Below are 21,974 nucleotides of genomic sequence, written 5' to 3' on the forward strand. Positions count from 1 at the left end.
CAAAGGCTGGATTTCACCAGACTTCTCTTCTCCACCAGCGGACAGCAGCGATACGTAAGCAATACGTAGGCTGCACCCGCGGATGGAAGCTACGTTCTCTATCACCATCAAAAACGGGGACCTTTTAGCTTCATCAATCTGTGTCTAATATTCCTCCTCCTCCTCCTGCTCCTCCTCCTGAAACCTCACATAATCACGCCGAACGGGCAATTTTTCTTAGGCCCACAAGGCTCAGTCATATAATTTTTGTAAACAATTTTTATACGTTTCAATGCTCATTAAAGCGTTGAAACTTGCACCTGAACCAATTTTTATTTTAACTGGGCTGCCTCCAGGCCTAGTTACAAATTAAGCCACATTAACCAAAGCGATTAATGGGTTTCACCTGCCCTCTTGGTTGGGCATGGGCAATTTTTTTGACGTACATTAGTACTGTTGGTACACCAATTTTTTGGGGCCCTCGCCTACAGTGTAATCCAATTAATTTTTTGCCCACCTGCATTAAAGCTGACGTTACATCCGCTGTGTTGGGCACTGCAATGGGATGTATTTATGTACCGCTGGTGGGTTCCAGGGAGCCACCCATGCTGTCGGTCTACGCAGAGTTGTAACTGCATGTGTCCACTTCTAAAGAACCCCAGTCTGACTGGGGCATGCAGTGTGGGCCGAAGCCCACCTGCTTTTAATCGGATGTTACCTCAGCTGTGATGGGCACTGCAATGGGATTTATTTATGTACAGCCGGTGGGTTCCAGGGAGCCACCCATGCTGTGGGTGCACACGGAATTCCCATTGCAGAGTTGTACCTGCCTGTGACTATTTATAAAAAACCGCGGTCTGACTGGGGCATGCAGACACCTTGACAGAATGAATAGTGTGTGGCACATAGGTTCCCCATTGCTATGCCCACGTGTGCAGCTCCTGATGGCGGTGGCACAGGATTGGATTTCTCATTGCTTCTGTACAGCATTGTGGGCTATGGCCCCCCCCCTTTTAAAGAGGGTCGCTGCCTAGCCGTGCCAACCCTCTGCAGTGTGTGCCTGCGGTTCCTCCTCATGGCAGACGCACTTATAAATAGACATGAGGGTGGTGTGGCATGAGGGCAGCTGAAGGCTGGGCAGGGACACTTTGATGTGCGCTGTGGGGGGGAGGGGGGCCGGTTGGGCAGCATGTAACCCAGGAGAAGTGGCAGCGGAGTGTCATGCAGGCAGTGATTGTGCTTTGTTGTAGGTAGTGTGGTGCTTAGCTAAGGTATGCCATGCTAATGAGGGCTTTTCAGAAGTAAAAGTTGTTAGGAGGGGGGGGCCCACTCTTGCCGGTATTGTGGCTTAATAGTGGGACCTGTGAACTTGAGATGCAGCCCAACATGTAGCCCCTCGCCTGCCCTATCCGTTGCTGTGTCGTTCCCATCACTTTCTTGAATTGCCCAGATTTTCACACATGAAAACCTTAGTGAGCATCGGCGAAATACAAAAATGCTCGGGTCGCCCATTGACTTCAATGGGGTTCGTTACTCGAAACGAACCCTCGAACATCGCGGGAAGTTCGTTCCGAGTAACGAGCACCCGAGCATTTTGGTGCTCGCTCATCTCTAGTGGCGTCATTACATATTTGCTTGCACCAACAGCAGAGAGAATGATGTAGAGAACGGCTCCCTGCTGCTGGCTGAACAGCAATGGTATTTAACTATATTACATGAAACAGTAGACATCTTGGGGCGCGACCAAAGGACTCAAGACAGGAAGGCCGCTGTCACATGTGGCATAAGGCCCCCTGTCCATGGGCGTGATTTCGTTGGTGGTAAATCACTGTCTGAAGCGTCGCCCCCCCCCCCCCCCCCATCCACGAGCGGAGTATCACTGCGATTCAGATAGGCTGACAGCAGAGATCCATCTGCCGGCTCCTGCAACGCCCGTGGACAGGGGGCCTAAGTGTGGTGGACTTCCTGCAACAGATGAGTTTTCTGCGGAGATCCTGCAGTATTTACAGTGGAAGCCGTGTGAACAGGATTTCAAAAGCCTCCATATAAAGTGGAAACTTTCTGCACCAAATCCGCAATATTTTTGAAAAACTCTATAGATTCAAAGTCCGCAGCGTGGCTCTTCATGCTGTGGATTTTTCCTGCATCTTTCAACCCTTGAAATACAAGGGTTAAAACCGACAGCAAATCTGGACCATTAAAGTGTGGCTTTGGCTACTGTGAATTTGCGGCATATTTGCTGCTCGATTTCTGCAGCGGAATGGCTGCATCATGTATGTCAGCGCAGGTTTCATCCACGCTCTGGCCACAACACGTGAGCTCATTCCGTAGGATATGCCATAGATGCCACTTCTTAGGATCCTAATCTGTTGGGTAAACAGGATTCCATCACTTTGTGGTTGCCTCATTCTCCATATACTTCAGTGGAAGCATAGCCGCACACAAACGCTCACCTTTCCATTAAAAGTGTATGCAGACTAGGAGGTCAAACCTCATGGACGTACTTAGAAGCACAGTGACGAGAGTGAAGGTCTGCTGAAGCTACAGGATAATCCAAGTGATTGAGGAGTTTGAGAGCAAAGAGGAAGAAGATGATCAGTGACCTGGCGGATGGATACAATCATACAAATCATTAATGCAGAAGTGAAGAGGAAACATCAGACATTGTTATTATGGGATATTTTATTTAGACATTTCTTGACATTTAAAAAAATATTCATAAAAAAGGCAATAAATCCGCACTGAGCGATAAATAAATAAAACAACATGTAATAATCTAAATACCGATACAAATATATAATACAGGAAATAACTGATATAATTACATAAATAGGAATAAATATCATAGAATAGTAATATCTCTCGGACCGTTCTGCAGGAGGAAAGTTACTTTTAGTAAGAGAGATCCAGAAAACACCGATGACTGGAATAAACTTCTAGAGCAGCTCTTTCTTCTGTGCACAAAAATCACAGCGGGGATTTCCTTCTTTATTCCTTATCAAGGCTTATTAGTGACCATTAATCCGAGGAAAAAGGTAACTGACTTGTGAAGTAAAACCTCCATAAAATGTACCTTCTTCAACTGAGCTTGGTGAGTGCAGAGCAGGCTCTAGATTTGTGGATTATTTATGAAGGTTCTTTGCAGTTGATTCTCATGAGCCCAACTTGGGAGTCCATGCAGGAGATTCCAAAAATGTTCAGTCTTCAACTGAGTTTGTAGAGTAAAAATCATCCCATGGATCTTCTGTGCAGCCTGATCTATATGTTTCCAAAGTGGAAGAGCATCCTCTAGACTTATGGATCTTCTGTGAAACTTCATTGTAGTTTCTTCCCATGAGCCCAACATCCAACATCTTCCACCATTAATGAGATGAGGCTGAGTAACACGGCATCCTGGAGACATTGTGGAGATGCCTACAAAATAAGATGCAAAGGCTTGGTAATTAGGTTGTGGGCTCTGATACCATGTTTCCCTGATAATAAGCACACTGATTTTCGGGGGGAGGGCTTGAAATATAAGAAATATAAGCCCTTTTCTGAAAATACGCCCTAGATACACTACATGTAAAAAAAAGAAAACAATACTGAACAAGCAGCTGGCGTTCGGGTCCCTCACGCTGGGCGGCGGCACTGTTGCAGGCTTCCTTGTCCTCCTGCACGCCAACGGAGCAGTTCTTCCTTATAGCAGAGCTTGAATACCCGGCCTCCAGCAAGCTAATGCTCTGATTGGCTGACGCGACGCTCAATTAACCAATGAAAGTCCGCACTCTATTAACCAATCACAGCCATTCAATGGTTAATCAAGCACGGGCTCTCATTAGCTGACATGGTGCTCGATTAACTAATCAGAGCATTAGCTTGCTGGAGGCGGGGTATTTAAGCCCCACTACCAGGAAGAACTGCTCTGTCAGCGTACCAGAGGACATGGAAGCCTGCAGCAGCGACAGAGACCAGCGCAAGGGACCTGAATGCCGGCTACTAGGTAAGTATTATAAGACACCCCCCAACAATTAGACACTGTGCCTGTTTGAGGCAAAAATTAATATAAAACAGTGTCTTATTTTTGGTGAAACACGATATCTACTCAAGTTTACTTGAGATGGAAAACAAGTTCAATGTCATTATCTAAATCCCTAGGAGCGTCCATACAAGATACATTTGTGAGTACACTACATAAATGATAGGGATCCTCTTGGCACCTCTGACTGACCGCGGAGGCTCATACTAGTTAGCTGTGCCATAACAGGGTTCATCCTGCTCCATTCAGCACTTTGAAGAAAGTTTCGTAGGTGCCAGAGCGCTCAATAACTGATCTCTCTTATGACATCGAGTACATGAGAGGTAGAGAGTCCTTGTATTCGATAGACTTCAATTCTGTACAATCTAATTATCCATCGATATGACCAATGTAGCACATGGTCTTTGGCACTTGGTATATCCCCATATTCCTTTACCAAGGTTTCTGACGTCTATCTAGCACTCCAGTGATCCCTGCTCCCTTCACCATGAAATATTTGGTCTCCAACTCTCTGAAAATTGTGTCTGAGAAGTTGAATTTCCAGAATTACTCAGAAAACAGTGAAGAGAACCTTCATATTTCTCATGTAGGACACTTACCTCGTCCATAAACTGCCGGAGATGGTGCAGCCATGGCTTCAGCTGCTTAGAGGGAATCGTATTGAATCCCGGGGACACTTTCTGTTAGAAGAAGAAGATGGTGACAAGTGATGGGTAAGTAGGTTTCATACCTACCATCTAAGAGTGTAACATGTAACAATTGGACATAAGGAGCAAAGTTACTTACACAGATCATGAGATCATCTCTTAACTGAAGGAAGATCCTGAGTGACTGGGATCCAGGATCAGCAGCCCCAGATGTGGACATGTTTTCCAGAACATCAACTGTTACTGAGACTCTTTTCAAGGTCACGATGAGACGATCGCCGGGCTGTTAGAGGAACAATGAGGGTGAGGAGGGGTTCATGTTGTTGTATAAAGGTTGTTGGTAAGAGAAGACCGACCACTATGTACTTACCGTTAGATCACATACAGACGGCTTGTGTCTCATCATCCTTCTGTAGCATTTAATGGCATCGGTGGACATGTTCTTCTCCTGTGGACGGTTACAGAAGCTTTATCTGATGTGGATTAAACAGTTTTTATGCATTCAAAATTAATAACTTCATTCCCCAATCCTTCAAGTAGAGTCTGACTATCAATGTCTACTGTTCCCGGCTGATCAGAGGTTTAGGACCGCTCTGAGGGCCTCATCTCATCATGGATTGTAACCAATGAATGCACATATAATGATGGTTATTTCGCCCTTCCACCATCCTAATATTAATGATATAACACATAATGTCTTGTACACTGTTTGTGTGTTTCCTGACTTTTGACTCAGCCTGCAGATCTGTAAATCAGAATCCTCCCAGTATACAATCTTCCTCCTTACATGCTCATTCTGCAGCTCCTTGATCACCGTCATGTCATCAGAAGATACTGATTTATATCTGGACATCCGGCAGGGTCTCCTGAGTGGATTTGCGGTCACTGCCAGAAGTAGAATACTGAAGACCACCAGTCTGATGTCCATGGCCGGAGTATCGCTGCCGATCTGGAGATCTGTCCTCTGCTGATCTCAACTTTGTTTTAAGTCTCCCCATGTTTCTCCTTTTATATTTTAGTCTCAAGGAGAGAAATTCCATCATTTTCGTTATTTGGAAGTTTCTTCTCTCTACGTTTAGAACTGAAGTAATTGCAGACAAGTGATAGCAGCCGGAGGAATTCCTTACAACTATCAGTTTCCTTACTATACAGGTGTGATGTCAGGTAAGTGGGAGGAGCCTGCCCCTTGTTACCTGACATTACCGTCTCACCTGTACAATAAGAAAACTGATAGTTATAAGGACTTCCTCCGGCTGCTGTCACTTGTCTGCAATTACTACAATTCTAAATGTATCGAGAGGATTCCTCCAGATCACGGAAATGATGGAATTTCTCTCCTGGAGACTAAAATATAAAAGGAGAAACATGGGAAGACTTAAGATGGAGTTGAGATCAGCAGCAGAGAGACACAAGACAATTGTGCAGGTGAGCATCTTCTGCTGGGTGTATATACAGAATATCAGAGCTGCAGACATTCACATGATGGATTTATGTACAATAATCATCTTATATGTAATAATGTCTTATACACAGGTTCACAGGAAGAGAAGAAAGTCTCCAGATCGGCAGCGATACTCCGGCCATGGACATCAGACTGGTGGTCTTCAGTATTCTACTTCTGGCAGTGACCGCAAATCCACTCCGGAGACCCTGCCGGATGTCCAGATATAAATCAGTATCTTCTGATGACATGACGGTGATCAAGGAGCTGCAGAATGAGCATGTAAGGAGGAAGACTGTATACTGGGAGGATTCTGATGTACAGATCTGCAGGCTGAGCCAAAAGTCAGGAAACACACAAAATATGTCCGATAATCTCATCCTTCCATTATAGACTCTATGTAAAAAATATCAAGCACATAAAAGAAGTTGTGGTTTTGCTGCACAATTCTGCATGCAGTTACATCTCAGGCAGATGTTACAAATGGTTACAGTTGTGGTGATTAGATGCACGGTCTTGCCACCTGAGGCGCTATAATTGGTTCCACCCTTGGCCTATAATAAGGCCCTCAGACTGTCACATCAGCTTCGTGCAATAACTGCAAACCACAATATAAAGTCTCTGGCAGTGTTCACACCACCAGATACAAGGCAACATAAACATAGGAGGAAAACCTTTCCTAAGGGGAACTAGAGGGTGACAACCCCTACCTACTAGTGGATGACCCGCCCCGATAAGGACGCATCCACCCTCGTGCCTGTGCCACCTGCTAACCCTAGCAAATGACAAAGGGAAAAAACAACATAAGAGGAAACAAAAAAGCTCCAAGAATAAATCTCAGTAAGGAATCTCTGAACTGATACGAGCGGACCACTGAAAGAACCACGGAAACCAGATCCAGTGACGTCCTCGCTCCACATCAGGAGACTGAACTGAAATTGATCAGCATGGAGCTCAGGTCAGGAAGGAACTAAAACCCTCCCTTATCGCCCCCCTGGTGACGATCAACAGCTGATACACCCATCATGGTCAAAGAAGGTAAATGCACATTCAAGTTTCAAACTGACACATCAGTACCTCCGCTTCTAAAAGGGGCCTCCGGACCACCAGGGTTATGCTAATGATAGTTTTTTATGAGACGGTCTGCATTGACATGTATGCCCGGGACCTTTTCTATGGCCTGTATTTCTGCCAATGAACAATATTTTGTAGTGTGTTCCTCACATGGTGGGAGCTTATAATGCAACTAATCTCAAAATGAAGTTCTCCATGCACTCTGACCGAGATCTGCGACGTGGACAAGTCTAGAATAAGTGCCCTGTTTGGTCGCACAGAAAACAATGTCTCTGAAATCGGAACCTGCCCCTCTCCCAGACCGCTCGGACACAGAACCTAACTGCATGGGTTCATCCGCATTCGCCGATTCCCTAGAGAACCCAGGTTCTTGTTCGCCGTGTTGTTCTCCCACACGCCGCCCGATGCGGATGGCCAATGCCATGGCATCATCCAAATATCAAGGCGCCGGTTGTGAAATGATCAGATCGTTTATTTAATTGTTAAGGCCAAAATATAACTAGATCGTTCCATTGTGTCTCGGTCGCCCAACACCAAAATTTCGCACAAAACTCCTCAATGGCAGATCCGCTCTGACGCAAAGCCCTGATCTTCCCCTCTGCCAATGACACCCTGTCCCGGTCATCGTAAATCAGTCCGAGAGCAGAAAACAAAACTATCCACAGATGACAAAACCTCGGACATGAGGAAAAAGAAAAACCCCAAGCCTGCAGGTCTTCCTAAGATCTCTAATCACGATCCCCGCTCTCTGACTCTCATTACATGAAGAGATGGGGCACAATCTACAATACAGTCTGCAGGATACCCCAATAGAAACAAACCTCCGTCTGTCCCCGAGAATGGTTATGGCGAGTCCAGCTTTGGTTCTTTCACTGAGCTTGACTGCACCAGTTGCTGCTGCTTAATTTCAGCAACCTCAATCACCAAGGCCCTGAACTGATTGGGCAAGGTCTCTATAGGATCCATAGTACTACACCAAAGATCCTATGGAAACTGCAGAATGATCTGCAAAAGCATTAAAGCAAAGATCAGAATTGTCTCCAGGAAAATAAAGAGAACAAGCAACAAAAAGACTGAAATCACTGAGAATTCTGTCTGTGAGCGAGCGCACTGGTCCGAGCTTGATGCTTGTTCGAGTATTAGGATACCCGAGATGCTCGTTACTCGAGACGAACACCACGCGATACTCGAGTCAATTTTATTTCCCTTACCCACATATTAAGCGCCATTTTCTGGCCAATAAACATGCAGGGAAGGCATTACCACTTCCTGCTGTGATGTGCCAGCCCTCTCCCCGACCCCACAGTAGTGAGTGGTTGGGCCAATCAGGTGACTGCCGAGTACTTAAACTGGTCCCGCCCACGTCTCGCCTCAGACGCATGCTGGCAGAGGTTAGGGAAAGTGCTGCTGCTGATATACGGACAGTGTTGGAGAAGGATCCTCTCTTCAACAACCCCGACAGTCCTTCTTAGGGCTACTCATCATTGTGTGCATTACTGTTGTGGCTGGCTGGGAGCAGTAATGCAACATATATATATTTTTTAAGCATCTAGGCCTTTGCAGGCCATTTCAGCTATACCATACTGTGTGTGCAGTGCATTAGGCAGAAGTCTCAACGCTAAACAGAACTCTAATATTTCCTGGGCCACTGCAGATCATTGCAGCTATACCGTTCTATGTGTGCAGTGCCTTAGGCAGAGGGCTCAATCTCATCGCTAGATAGTACGCTAATATTTCCTGGCCCACTGCAGAACAGCATTTCACAGATACCATTCTCTGTGTTGGGTGAAGTAGCCACAGTTATTCGCACTATCCACTGGCTGTATAGTTTTCTGCCCCTGTGCAGAGCGTCTCACAATACCCTTTTCTTGAGTGCGGTGAAGTTGCTGCAGTTATCAGCACTATCCACTGGCTTTATAGCTTTCTGCCACTCCATACAGCCTCTCTTAACTACAAGTCTCTGTGATCGGTAAATGAACCCTCGGTATCAGCGCCAGACAGCAGTTTAACTTTTTCTGGTCACAGCATAGAGCCTCCGCTATCTACAAGTCTCTGTGCGGTGAATTAGCCCCAGTTCTCAGCGCTGTACAGTGGGGTAATTTATTTGGGCCCTGCTCTATTCTTAATCCGCCATGATGAGGAGTAGGGGTAAGGGTCGAGGACGTGGAGGTGGACGCGGGTGTCCAAGTGAGGGTGTGCGCACAGGCCGAGGTCCGGGGAGGAATGAATCACAGCCGTCTGCTGAGGGATTAGGAGAGAGCCAAGTTTCTGGGCTCCCCAGCTTCATATCACAATTTACTGGTCCACGTTGTAGACCTTCATTACAAGCAGAGCAGTGCGAGCAGGTCCTGTCGTGGATCGCAGATAACGCGTCCAGCAATGTGTCGAACCCCCAGTCTTCTACGCAGTCCACTACTCCCGGACTAGGGACTGCACCTCTGAATCCTCTGGCTGCTCCTCCTTCCTCCCAGCCTCGTCACTCCAGGAAAGTGACAGATTCTGAGCAGGCAGACTCCCAGGAACTGTTCTCGGGTTCCTGCCATGAGTGGGAAAAAACGGTTCCTCTCTCACCTGAGGAGTTTGTCGTGACCGATGCCCAACCTTTGGAAAGTTCCTGGAGCCCAGGTGATTAGGCTGGGGATGTCCGGCAACTGTCTCAAGACCTCTTTGTGGATGAGGATGATGAGACACAGTTGTCTGTCAATGAGGTAGTAGTAAAATCGGTAAGTCCGAGGGAGAAGTGCACAAAGGATTCGGAGGAAGAGCTGCTGGACGATGAGGTGACTGACCCCATCTGGCTTGCTAAGCCTACAGAAGACATGGCTTCAAAGGGGGAGGCAAGTGCAGCAGCAGGACAGGTTGGAAGAGGCAATGGGGTGGCCCGGGGAAGAGGCATGCCCAGAGCCAAGAATCCCCCAACTGTTTCCCACAGCACCCCCTCATGGCAAGCCTCTGTGCAGAGGGCTAGGTGTTCAAAGGTGTGGATGTTTTTTAGTGAGAGCGCGGATGACTGACGAACAGTGGTGTGCAACCTGTGCTGCCCCAAAATCAGCCGGGGAGCCACCACTACCAGCCTCACCACCACCAGCATGCGCAGGCATATGAGGGCCAAGCACCCCACAAGGTGGGACGAAGGCCACACACCGCCTCCAGGTCACACCACTGCCTCTTCCCCTTTGCCACAACCTGGCACACAGATCCAATCCCCCTCCCAGGACGCACCCACACGCTCACCTCCATGGTCCTCCACAGCCACTATCAATGTCTCTCAGGGCAGCGTTTAGCTGTAGCTAACACAAGCATTGGAGCGAAAGCAGAAATACGCTGCCACCCACCCGCATGCACAAGCTTTAATCTGGTGGTTCAGGGGTTTCTGAAAAACTACCCCCATTTGTCTGACCTGCTCAGCAAGGTGCGGCACATTTGCACACATTTCTGCAAGTCCACCACGGATGCTGCACCCTCAGGACACTGCAACATCGGTTTCAGCTGCCAGAACTCCGACTGCTGTGTGATGTGCCCACGCACTAGAATTCTACGCTACACATGTTGGCCAGGCTGTATGAGCAGCGTAGAGCAATTGTGGAATAGCAGCTGCAACACGGGCGGCAGAGTGGTAGTCAGCCTCCTCAGTTCTTTACAGAGGAGTCGGCAAGGATGGCAGACATCTGCCAGGTCCTCAGAAACGTTGAGGAGTCTGCCCAAATGGTGATCGGCGATGCAGCAATCATTAGCGTTACCATCCCATTGCTTTGCCTGCTGAGAAGTTCGCTGCTAAGCATAAAGGCCAATGCTTTGCGGTTAGAACAGGAGACGGGGGATGACAGTATGTCTCTTGATAGCCAGACCACCCTCACGTCTATATCTCAGTGCGTTTTGGAGGAGGAGGGGGAAAAGACTGCTGGCCACACTGCACAGGGTACCCATGCTGCTTCCCTCTCATCTGTTCAGCGTGTATGGGCTGAAGAGGAGGAGGAGCATCCTCCTAGTGAGGACAGCGATGTGTTGTGTACTGGGACTCTGGCACACATGGCTAACTTCATGTTAGGCTGCCTTTCCCATGACCTGCTCGTTAGATGCATTCTGGCCAACACGGATTACTGGGTGTACACCCTTCTAGACCCACAGTATAAGGAGAACCTTTCCACTCTCATTCCCGAGGAGAAAAAGGGGAACGAGAGTGACGCAAACCCACAAGGCCCTTGTGGAAAAACTGATGCTGAAGTTCCCATCTTACAGCGCTAGCAGTAGAAGACGCAGTTCAAAGGGCCAACTAGCAGGGAAGTGCGGGGCTCAGGCAGCATGTCCAGCGCAGGCAGGGGAACACTCTCCAAGGCCTTTGCCAGTTTTATGGCTCCCCAGCAAGACTGTGTCACCACTCCCCAGTCAAGACTGAGTCAGAGGGAGCACTGTAAAAAGATGGTGAGGGAGTACATAGCCAACCGTACCACCATCCTCCGTGATGCCTCTGCTCCATACAACTATTGGGTGTCAAAGCTGGACACGTGGCATGAACTTTCGCTGTACGCCCTGGAGGTGCTGACCTGCCCTGCCGCTAGCGTCTTTTCAGAGAGGGTGTTTAGTGCTGCTGGGGGGGATCATCACGGATAAGCGTACCCACCTGTCAACTGACAGCGCCAACATGCTTACCCTCATAAAGATGAACAAAGGCTGGATTTCACAAGACTTCTCTTCTCCACTGGTGGAAAGCAGTGGATCCTAAAGATTCTTTTCGCCGCAACAGGAGAAAAATGCATCCTCTATCACCCCAAAAAAGGGGAGAATTGACTACGTCTGTCCCTTTCGGATATTATTACTCCTCCTCCTCCTAAAAGAGCATGTCATCCCGCTGAACTGCCAATTTTTCTGCCGCCCAAAAAGCTCTGTTTAAAAGTTTTAGAATTTTTAAAAGTTTTAAAAGTTTAACTTAAACCAATTTTTTCGGAAGGCTGTCTCCAGGCTCTGTTACAAATGAAGCGAGAATGGGCTGCATCTATACAAGTTTTTTAAGGTTTTCACCTGCCCTCGGGGTTCAGCAATTTTTCAGGGGTACACTTGCACTCTTGGTACGCCAATTTTTCTGGCCGTCGCCTATACTGTTATCAAACTAATTTTTCCGGGCTTTGCCTATACTCTTGGTAAACCAATTTTTTTAGGTGTTCGCCTATACTCTTGGTACACCAATGTTTCAGGGGCTCGCCTATACTCTTGCTACAGAAATGTTACAGAGGTCTGCCTATACACTTGCTACTGAAATGTTACTGGGGTCTGCCTATACACTTGCTACTGAAAGGTTTGAGGGGTTAACCTATACTCTTGCTACTGAAATGTTACAAGGGTCTGCCTATACACTTGCTACTAAAAGGTTTAAGGGGTTCGCCTATACTTTTGCTACTGAAATGTTACAGGGGTCTGCATATACACTTGCTACTGAAATGTTACAGGGGTCTGCCTATACACTTGCTACTAAAAGGTTTGAGGGGTTCGCCTATACACTTGCTACCGAAATGTTACAGGGGGCTGCCTATACACTTGCTAATGAAATGTTTCATGGGATCGACTATGCTGTGGGTGCAAAACGGTTTCCCATAGTGATGTTCAGCTGTCTGGCACAAATACACTGAATGACTTGGGCAGAAGTGTGGGCCAAGGCTGAGGTCCTGGGCGGGTTGAAACTCTGCCATGTTTGGGCACAGTCATTTCTTCTTGTGTAATACTGTCTTTGGGTTTCTTGGGCTCGCCTATGCTGTGGGTGCACAAAGGTTTCCCAGCGCAGTGTTTAGCTATCTGGCACAAATACACCAAATAAATTGTTTGGGGACACATGGATTTCCCATTGGTATGTAAATCACGGCACATTGGGTCAACCAGGTGGAGGCTGGGACTGAGCCTGGCCCTGGGTTCGCTCACGTGCTTCCCACACAGAGTATTGTGGGTCCTACCTCGGTCATGGTTTCTCAGGCTTCTTATGCCACCTCCCCCTCCTGCTTGGGGTCAGGGGATCAGCTCTGGTCAACATGTATTTGCTCTCGTGTTACCATAGTTATCTGAGACATTGGTTTGGACCAATCAAAAGAAGCGTAACAGATTAAAGGAGACGCTCACAGCTGTACTAGCATCCAAGTCCGCTTCATGCCCACAATTGCTGAGGGTGTGGGCAGAGGCCGAGGTCCTGGGCGGGGTGAAACTCTGCCATGTGTGGGCACTCTGATTTCTTCATATTTAATACTGTCTTTGAGTTTCATGGGCTTGCCTATGCTGTGGGTGCACAAACATTTCCCATTGCGGTGTTTTAGCTATCGGGCACAAATAAACTGAATGACTTGGCTAGGACACAGAGTGCAGACGGCTTTCCCAGTGCAGTGTTCAGCTCTCTGACACATACACTGAATGAATTGTTTGGGGACACATGGATTTCCCATTGCTATGTAACTCACGGCACATTGGGTCAACCAGGTGGAGGCTGGGATCGAGCCTGGCCCTGGGCCCGCTCACGTGCTTCTGACACAGAGCATTGCTGGTCCTACCTCTGTCACGGTTTCTCAGGCTTATTATGCCACCTCCTCCCGCTCCGGTGTTTCACAAATCATCCGCTATACGGAGCATCAGTCAGCCTGAAAAATACTCGAGTCACCTATTGACTTCAATGGAGTTCGTCACTCGAATCGAGCTCTCGAGTATTACAAAAAGCTCGACTCGAGTACCGAGCACCCGAGCATTTTGGTACTCGCTCTTCTCTAGTGAATACCTTTTAGAATATGATAGACAGGAAGGTGGGCCGTTATATCATTTAGAACCACAGTGACGAGAGTGAAGGTCTACTGTAGCTACATGATAATTCAAGTGATTGAGGAGTCTGAGAGCAAAGAGGAAGAAGATGATCAGTGACCTGGTGGATGGATACAATCATACAAATCATTAATGCAGAAGTGAAGAGGAAACATCAGACATTGTTATTATGGGATATTTTATTTAGACATTTCTTGACATTTTAAAAAATATTCATAAATAAACCAATAAATCCGCACTGAGCGATAAATAAATAAAACAACATGTAATAATCTAAATACCGATACAAATATATAATACAGGAAATAACGGATATAATTACATAAATAGGAATAAATATCATAGAATATTAATATCTCTCGGGCCGTTCTGCAGGAGGAAAAGTTAGTTTTCGTGAGTTTTCAAAGAGATCCAGAAAACCTTGATGACTGGAATAAACTTCTAGAGCAGCTTTTTCTTCTGTGCACAAAAATCACAGCGGGGGATTTCCTTCTTTATTTCTGATCAAGGCTTATTAGTGACCATTAATCCGAGGAAAAAGGTAACTGACTTGTGAAGTAAAACCTCCATAAAATGTACCTTCTTCAACTGAGCTTGGTGAGTGCGGAGCAGGCTCTAGATTTGTGGATTATTTATGAAGGTTCTTTGCAGTTCATTCTCATGAGCCCAACTTGGAAGTCCATGCAGGAGATTCCAAAAATGTTCAGTCTTCAACTGAGCTTGGAGAGTAAAAATCATCCCATGGATCTTCTGTGCAGCCTGATCTATATGTTCCCTAAGTTGAAGAGCATCCTCTAGACTTATGGATCTTCTGTGAAACTTCATTGTAGTTTCTTCCCATGAGCCCAACATCCAACATCTTCTACCATTAATGAGATGAGGCTGAGTAACACGGCATCCTGGAGACATTGTGGAGATGCCTACAAAATAAGATGCAAACGGCTTGGTAATTAAGTTGTGCGCTCTGATACCATGTTTCCCTGATAATAAGCACACTGATTTTCGGGGGGAGGGCTTGAAATATAAGAAATATAAGCCCTTTTCCGAAAATAGTCCCTAGATACACTACATGTAAAAAAAAGAAAACAATACTCAACAAGCAGCTGGCGTTCGGGTCCCTCATGCTGGGCGATGGCACTGTTGCAGGCTTCCTTGTCCTCCTGCATGCCGACAGAGCAGTTCTTCCTTATAGCAGAGCTTGAATACCCGGCCTCCAGCAAGCTAATGCTCTGATTGGTTAATCGAGCATCGCGTCAGCCAATGAAAGTCGGCACTCTATTAACCAATCATAGCCATTCAACGAATGAATGAATGTGATTGGTTAATCAAGCACGGGCTCTCATTAGCTGACATGGTGCTCGATTAACTAATCAGAGCATTAGCTTGCTGGAGGTGGGGTATTTAAGCCCCACTACCAGGAAGGACTGCTCTGTCAGCGTACCAGAGGACACGGAAGCCTGCAGCAGCGACAGAGACCAGCGCAAGAGACCTGAATGCTGGCTACTAGGTAAGTATTATAAGACACCCCCCAACAATTAGACACTGTGCCTCTTTGAGGCAAAAATTAATATAAAACAGTGTCTTATTTTTGGTGAAACACGATATCTACTCAAGTTTGCTTGAGATGGAAAACAAGTTCAATGTCATTATCTAAATCCTTAGGAGTGTCCATACAAGATACATTTGTGAGTACACTACATAAATGATAGGGATCCTCTTGGCACCTCTGACTGACCGTGGAGGCTCATACTAGTTAGCTGTGCCATAACAGGGTTCATTCTGCTTCATTCAGCACTTTGAAGAAAGTTTCGTAGGTGCCAGAGCGCTCAATAACTGATCTCTCTTATGACATCTAGTACATGAGAGGTAGAGAGTCCTTGTATTCGATAGACTTCAATTCTGTAGAGTACATTTACTGTACAATCTAATTATCCATCGATATCACCAATGTAGCATATGGTCTTTGGCACTTGGTATATCCCCATATTCCTTTACCAAGGTTTCAGAAGTCTATCTAGGACTCCAATGATCCCATGCTACCTTCACCATGAAATATTTGGTCTCCAACTCACTAAAAATGTTGTCTGAGAAGTTGAATTTCCAGAATTACTCAGAAAACAGTGAAGAGAACCTTCAGATTTCTCATGTAGGACACTTACCTCGTCCATAAAATGCTGGAGATGGTGCAGCCATGGCTTCAGCTGCTTAGAGGGAATCGTATTGAATCCCGGGGACACTTTCTGTTAGAAGAAGAAGATGGTGACAAGTGATGGGTAAGTAGGTTTCATACCTACCATCTAAGAGTGTAACATGTAACAATTGGACATAAGGAGCAAAGTTACTTACACAGATCATGAGATCATCTCTTAACTGAAGGAAGATCCTGAGTGACTGGGATCCAGGATCAGCAGCCCCAGATGTGGACATGTTTTCCAGAACATCAACTGTTACTGACACTCTTTTCAAGGTGAAGATGAGACGATCGCCGGGCTGTTAGAGGAACAATGAGGGTGAGGATGTGTTCCTGTTGTTGTATAAAGGTTGTTGGTAAGAGAAGACCGACCACTATGTACTTACCGTTAGATCACATACAGACGGCTTGTGTCTCATCATCCTTCTGTAGCATTTAATGGCATCGGTGGACATGTTCTTCTCCTGTGGAGGGTTAGAGAAGCTTTATCTGATGTGGATTAAACAGTTTTTATGCATTCAAAATTAATAACTTCATTCGCCAATCCTTCAAGTAGAGTCTGACTATCAATGTCTACTGTTACCGGCTGATCAGAGGTTTAGAACCGCTCTGAGGGCCTCATGTCATTATGGATTGTAACCAATGACTGCACATATAATGACGGTTATTTCGCCCTTACACCATCCTAATATTAATGATATAACACATAATGTCTTGTACACTGTTTGTGTGTTTCCTGACTTTTGACTCAGCCTGCAGATCTGTAAATCAGAATCCCCCCAGTATACAGTCTTCCTCCTTACATGCTCATTCTGCAGCTCCTTGATCACCGTCATGTCATCAGAAGATACTGATTTATATCTGGACATCCGGCAGGGTCTCCTGAGTGGATTTGCAGTCACTGCCAGAAGTAGAATACTGAAGACCACCAGTCTGATGTCCATGGCCGGAGTATCGCTGCCGATCTGGAGATCTCTCCTCTGCTGATCTCAACTTTGTTTTAAGTCTCTCCATATTTCTCCTTTTATATCTTAGTCTCCAGGAGAGAAATTCCATGATTTTCGTGATTTGGAAGTTTCTACTCCCTACGTTTAGAACTGAAGTAATTGCAGACAAGTGATAGCAGCCGGAGGAAGGAAGTCCTTACAACTATCAGTTTCCTTACTATACAGGTGAGTCGTCAGGTAAGTGGGAGGAGCCTGCCCCTTGTTACCTGACATTACCGTCTCACCTGTACAATAAGAAAACTGAAAGTTATAAGGACTTCCTACGGCTGCTATCACTTGTCTGCAATTACTACAATTCTAAATGTATAGAGAGGATTCCTCCACATCGCGGAAATGAAGGAATTTTTCTCCTGGAGACTAAAATATAAAAGGAGAAACATGGGAAGACTTAAGATGGAGTTGAGATCAGCAGAAAAGGGATAGAAGACAATTGTGCAGGTGAGCATCTTCTGCTGGGTGTATATACAGAATATCAGAGCTGCAGACATTCACATGATGGATTTATGTACAATAATCATCTTATATGTAATAATGTCTTATACACAGGTTCACAGGAAGAGAAGAAAGTCTCCAGATCGGCACCGATACTCCGGCCATGGACATCAGACTGGTGGTCTTCAGTATTCTACTTCTGGCAGTGACCGCAAATCCACTCAGGAGACCCTGCCGGATGTCCAGATATAAATCAGTATCTTCTGATGACATGACGGTGATCAAGGAGCTGCAGAATGAGCATGTAAGGAGGAAGATTGTATACTGGGAGGATTCTGATGTACAGATCTGCAGGCTGAGCCAAAAGTCAGGAAACACACAAAATATGTCCGATAATCTCATCCTTTCCATTATAGACTCTATGTAAAAAATATCAAGCACATAAAAGAAGTTGTGGTTTTGCTGTACAATTCTGCATGCAGTTACATCTCAGGCAGATGTTACAAATGGTTACAGTTGTGCTGATTAGATGCACGGTCTTGCCACCTGAGGCGCTATAATTGGTTCCACCCTTGGTCTATAAAAAGGCCCTCAGACTGTCACATCAGCTTCATGCAATAACTGCAAACCACAATATAAAGTCTCTGGCAGTGTTCACACCACCAGATACAAGGCAACATAAACATAGGAGGAAAACCTTTCCTAAGGGGAACTAGAGGGTGACAACCCCTACCTACTAGTGGATGACCCGCCCCGATAAGGATGCATCCACCCTCGTGTCTGTGCCACATGCTAACCCTAGCAAATGACAAAGGAAAAAAACAACATAGGGGTTATGCTAATGATAGTTTTTTATGAGTCGGTCCGCATTGACATGTATGCCAGAGATCTTTGCTATGGCCGGTATTTCTGCCAATGAACAATACTTTGTAGTGTGTTCCTCACATGGTGGGAGCTTATAATGCAACTAATCTCAAAATGAAGATCTCCATGCACTCTGACCGAGATCTGCGCGTGGACAAGTCTAGACTAAGTGCCCTGTTTGGTCGCACAGAAAACAATGTCTCTGAAATTGGAACCTGCCCTTCTCCCAGACCGCTCGGACACGGAACCTAACTGCACGGGTTCCTCTGCATTTGCCGATTCCCTAGAGAACTCAGGTTCTTGTTCCCCGTGTTGTTCTCTCACACGCTGCCCAATGTGGATGGCCAATTGAAATAGCAAGGCACCGGCTGTGAAATGATCAGATCGTTTATTTAATTGTTAAGGCCAAAATTAAACTAGATCGTTCCATTGTGTCTCGGTCGCCCAACGCCAAACGTTTGCACAAAACTCCTCAATGGCAGATCCGCTCTGACGCAAAGCCCTGATCTTCCCCTCTGCCAATGACACCCTGTCCCGGTCATCGTAAATCAGTCCAAGAGCAGAAAAAAAACTATCCACACATGACAAAACCTCGGACATGAGGAAAAAGAAAAACCCCAAGCCTGCAGGTCTTCCTAAGATCTCTAATCACGATCCCCGCTCTCTGACTCTCATTACATGAAGAGATGGGGCACAATCTAGAATACAGTCTGCAGGATACCCCAATAGAAACAAACCTCCGTCTGTCCCCGAGAATGGTTATGGCGAGTCCAGCTTTGGTTCTTTCACTGAGCTTGACTGCACCAGTTGCTGCCGCTTAATTTCAGCAACCTCAATCACCAAGGCCCTGAACTGATTGGGCAAGGTCTCTATAGGATCCATAGTACTACACCAAAGATCCTATGGAAACTGCAGAATGAGCTTCAAAAGCATTAAAGCAAAGATCAGAATTGTCTCCAGGAAAATAAAGAGAACAAGCAACAAAAAGACTGAAATCACTGAGAATTCTGTCTGTGAGCGAGCACACTGGTCCGAGCTTGATGCTTGTTCGAGTATTAGGGTACCCGAGATGCTCGTTACTCGAGACGAACACCACGCGGTACTCGAGTCAATCTTATTTCCCTTACCCGCATGTTAAGCGCCATTTTCTAGCCAATAAACACGCGGGGAAGGCATTACCACTTCCTGCTGTGACGTGCCAGCCCTCTCCCGCCCCACAGTAGTGAGTGGCTGGGCCGATCAGGTGACCGCCGAGTACTTAAACTGGTCCCGCCCGCGGCTCACCTCAGATGCATGCTGGTAGAGGTTAGGGAAAGTGCTGCTGCTGATATAGGGAATGTGTTAGATTTTATCCACAGAAAAAGCAAAAAATACAATACCTGAAGGTCTGCAAAGCAGACACGGTCGCCATAGGCACGATCGCCATAAGGCAGGCACAATCGCCACCGGCACAATCGCCGTAGGGCAGGCGCAATGGGTGCAAGCCCTGGAGATATACAGTCAGCCAGACAATAATGTGGAGGAGCAGCTTGTTCCTGGCAGGCTAATATGCAGTCACCCACTCAACCCAACCCAGATTGGGGAGGAGTGACTGCATATACTGATAGCCTGCACATGTGAACGATACCAAAGATGTCAGCCATAGATGGGTGGTGACCCACCATACAGGATATCAACCGTAGCTGATATAACAGCGGGTTGCCCTGTATCTCTAAAGTGGGCCACACTGGCTGACATCTTGGGCTCCCCCACCAAATAGCAAACTACATACAAAAGTACTAATGCATACTAATAAAATGCGGGTGTTGGTACTGCATTTTGACCAAAACGCATAGGCTGACGGGCCGCGCCGAGGCCACACCGCGTCCGTCAGTACCTACGCTAACTCACTATAAATTACATAAAATCACAGAGGTGAGGGAAAAAACAGACATTATTCACAGAAAAAGCCAAAAATACAATACCTGAAGGTCTGCAAAGCAGACACGGTCGCCATAGGCACGATCGCCATAAGGCAGGCACAATCGCCACCGGCACAATCACCGTAGGGCAGGCGCAATGGCCGTAAGCCTTGGAGATATGCAGTCAGCCAGACAATAAAGTGGAGGAGCAGCTTGTTCTTGGCAGGCTAATATGCAGTCACCCACTCAACCCAACCCAGATTGGGGAGGAGTGACTGCATATACTGATAGCCTGCAGGGAATGTGTTAGAGTAGGATCTTCTCTTCAAGGACCTTAGGGCTACTACTCATTGTGTGCATTACTGTTGTGGCTGGCTGGGAGCAGTAGTGCAACATATTTTTTTTAAGCATCTGGGCCTTTGCAGGCCATTACACCTATACTGTTCTGTGTCTGCAGTGCATTAGGCAGAGGTCTCAACGCTAAACAGTACTCTAATATTTCCTGGGCCATTGCAGCTCATTGCAGCTATACCGTTCTATGTGTGCAGTGCCTTAGGCAGAGGGCTCAATCTCATCGCTAAATAGTACGCAAATATTTCCTGGCCCACTGCAGAACAGCATTTCACAGATACTATTCTCTGTGTTGGGTGAAGTTGCTACAGTTACCAGCACTATCCACTGGCTTTATAGCTTTTTGCCACTCCACACAGCCTCCGCTATCTACAAATCTCTGTTTGCGGTGAATTAAGCCACAGTTGTCAGCGCTGTACAGTGGGGTAATTTATTTGGGCCCTGCTCTATCCTTAATCCAACATGATGAGGAGTAGGGGTAAGGGTCGAGGACGTGGACGCGGGCGTCCAAGTGAGGGTGTGGGCACAGGCCGAGGTCCTGGGAAGAATGAATCACAGCCGGCTGCTGCAGGATTAGAAGAGAGGCACGTTTCTAGCTTCATATTACAATTTACGGGTCCACGTGGTAGACCTTCATTACAAGCAGAGCAGTGCAAGCAGGTCCTGTCGTGGATCGCAGATAATGTGTCCAGCAATGTGTCGAACCCCCAGTCTTCTACACAGTCCACTACTCCTGGCCTAGGGACAGCAATTCTGAATCCTCTAGCTGCTCCTCCTGTCTCCCAGCCTCGTCACTCCAGGAAAATGACAGATTTTGAGCAGGCAGACTCCCAGGAACTGCTCTTGGGTCCCTGCCCTGAGTGGGAAAAAATGGTTCCTCTCTCACCTGAGGAGTTTGTCGTGACCGATGCCCAACCTTTGGAAAGTTCCTGGAGTCTGGCTGATGAGGCTGGGGACTTCCGGCAACTGTCTTAAGAGCTTTTTGTGGATGAGGATAATGAGACTCAGTTGTCTGTCAGTTAGATAGTAGTAAGGGCAGTAAGTCCGAGGGAGGAGCGCACAGAGGATTCAGAGGAAGAGCAGCTGGACGATGAGGTGAGTGACCCCACCTGGTTTGCTAAGCCTACTGAGGACAGGGCTTCAGAGGGAGAGGCAAGTGCAGCAGCAGGACAGGTTGCAAGAGGCAGTGGGGTGGCCCGGGGGAGAGGCAGGGCCAGAGCGAAAAAGCCCCCAACTGTTTCCCACAGCACCCCCTCATGGCAAGCCTCCGTGCAGAGGGC

The 21,974-nt window shown here is 46.8% G+C and overlaps 2 protein-coding genes across 2 annotated transcripts; both read right to left on the minus strand.

Moving 5' to 3' along the window:
- Nucleotides 1-3,294: 3,294 nt before the first annotated feature.
- On the minus strand, nucleotides 3,295-5,572 carry LOC136581146 (interferon lambda-3-like). The gene is made up of 5 exons (XM_066582129.1): nucleotides 5,432-5,572; nucleotides 5,015-5,092; nucleotides 4,784-4,927; nucleotides 4,597-4,677; nucleotides 3,295-3,393 (listed from the first exon to the last, which is right to left on the minus strand). The coding sequence occupies exons 1-5, from the start codon at nucleotides 5,570-5,572 to the stop codon at nucleotides 3,295-3,297; spliced, it is 543 nt and encodes a 180-aa protein (XP_066438226.1).
- Nucleotides 5,573-14,769: 9,197 nt separating this feature from the next.
- On the minus strand, nucleotides 14,770-17,083 carry LOC136581147 (interferon lambda-2-like). The gene is made up of 5 exons (XM_066582130.1): nucleotides 16,943-17,083; nucleotides 16,526-16,603; nucleotides 16,295-16,438; nucleotides 16,108-16,188; nucleotides 14,770-14,868 (listed from the first exon to the last, which is right to left on the minus strand). Exons 1-5 carry the CDS (start codon nucleotides 17,081-17,083, stop codon nucleotides 14,770-14,772), a joined length of 543 nt encoding a protein of 180 aa, XP_066438227.1.
- Nucleotides 17,084-21,974: the final 4,891 nt, after the last annotated feature.

This window comes from Eleutherodactylus coqui, chromosome 10 (assembly GCF_035609145.1).
Source record: "Eleutherodactylus coqui strain aEleCoq1 chromosome 10, aEleCoq1.hap1, whole genome shotgun sequence".
NCBI lineage: Eukaryota > Metazoa > Chordata > Amphibia > Anura > Eleutherodactylidae > Eleutherodactylus > Eleutherodactylus coqui.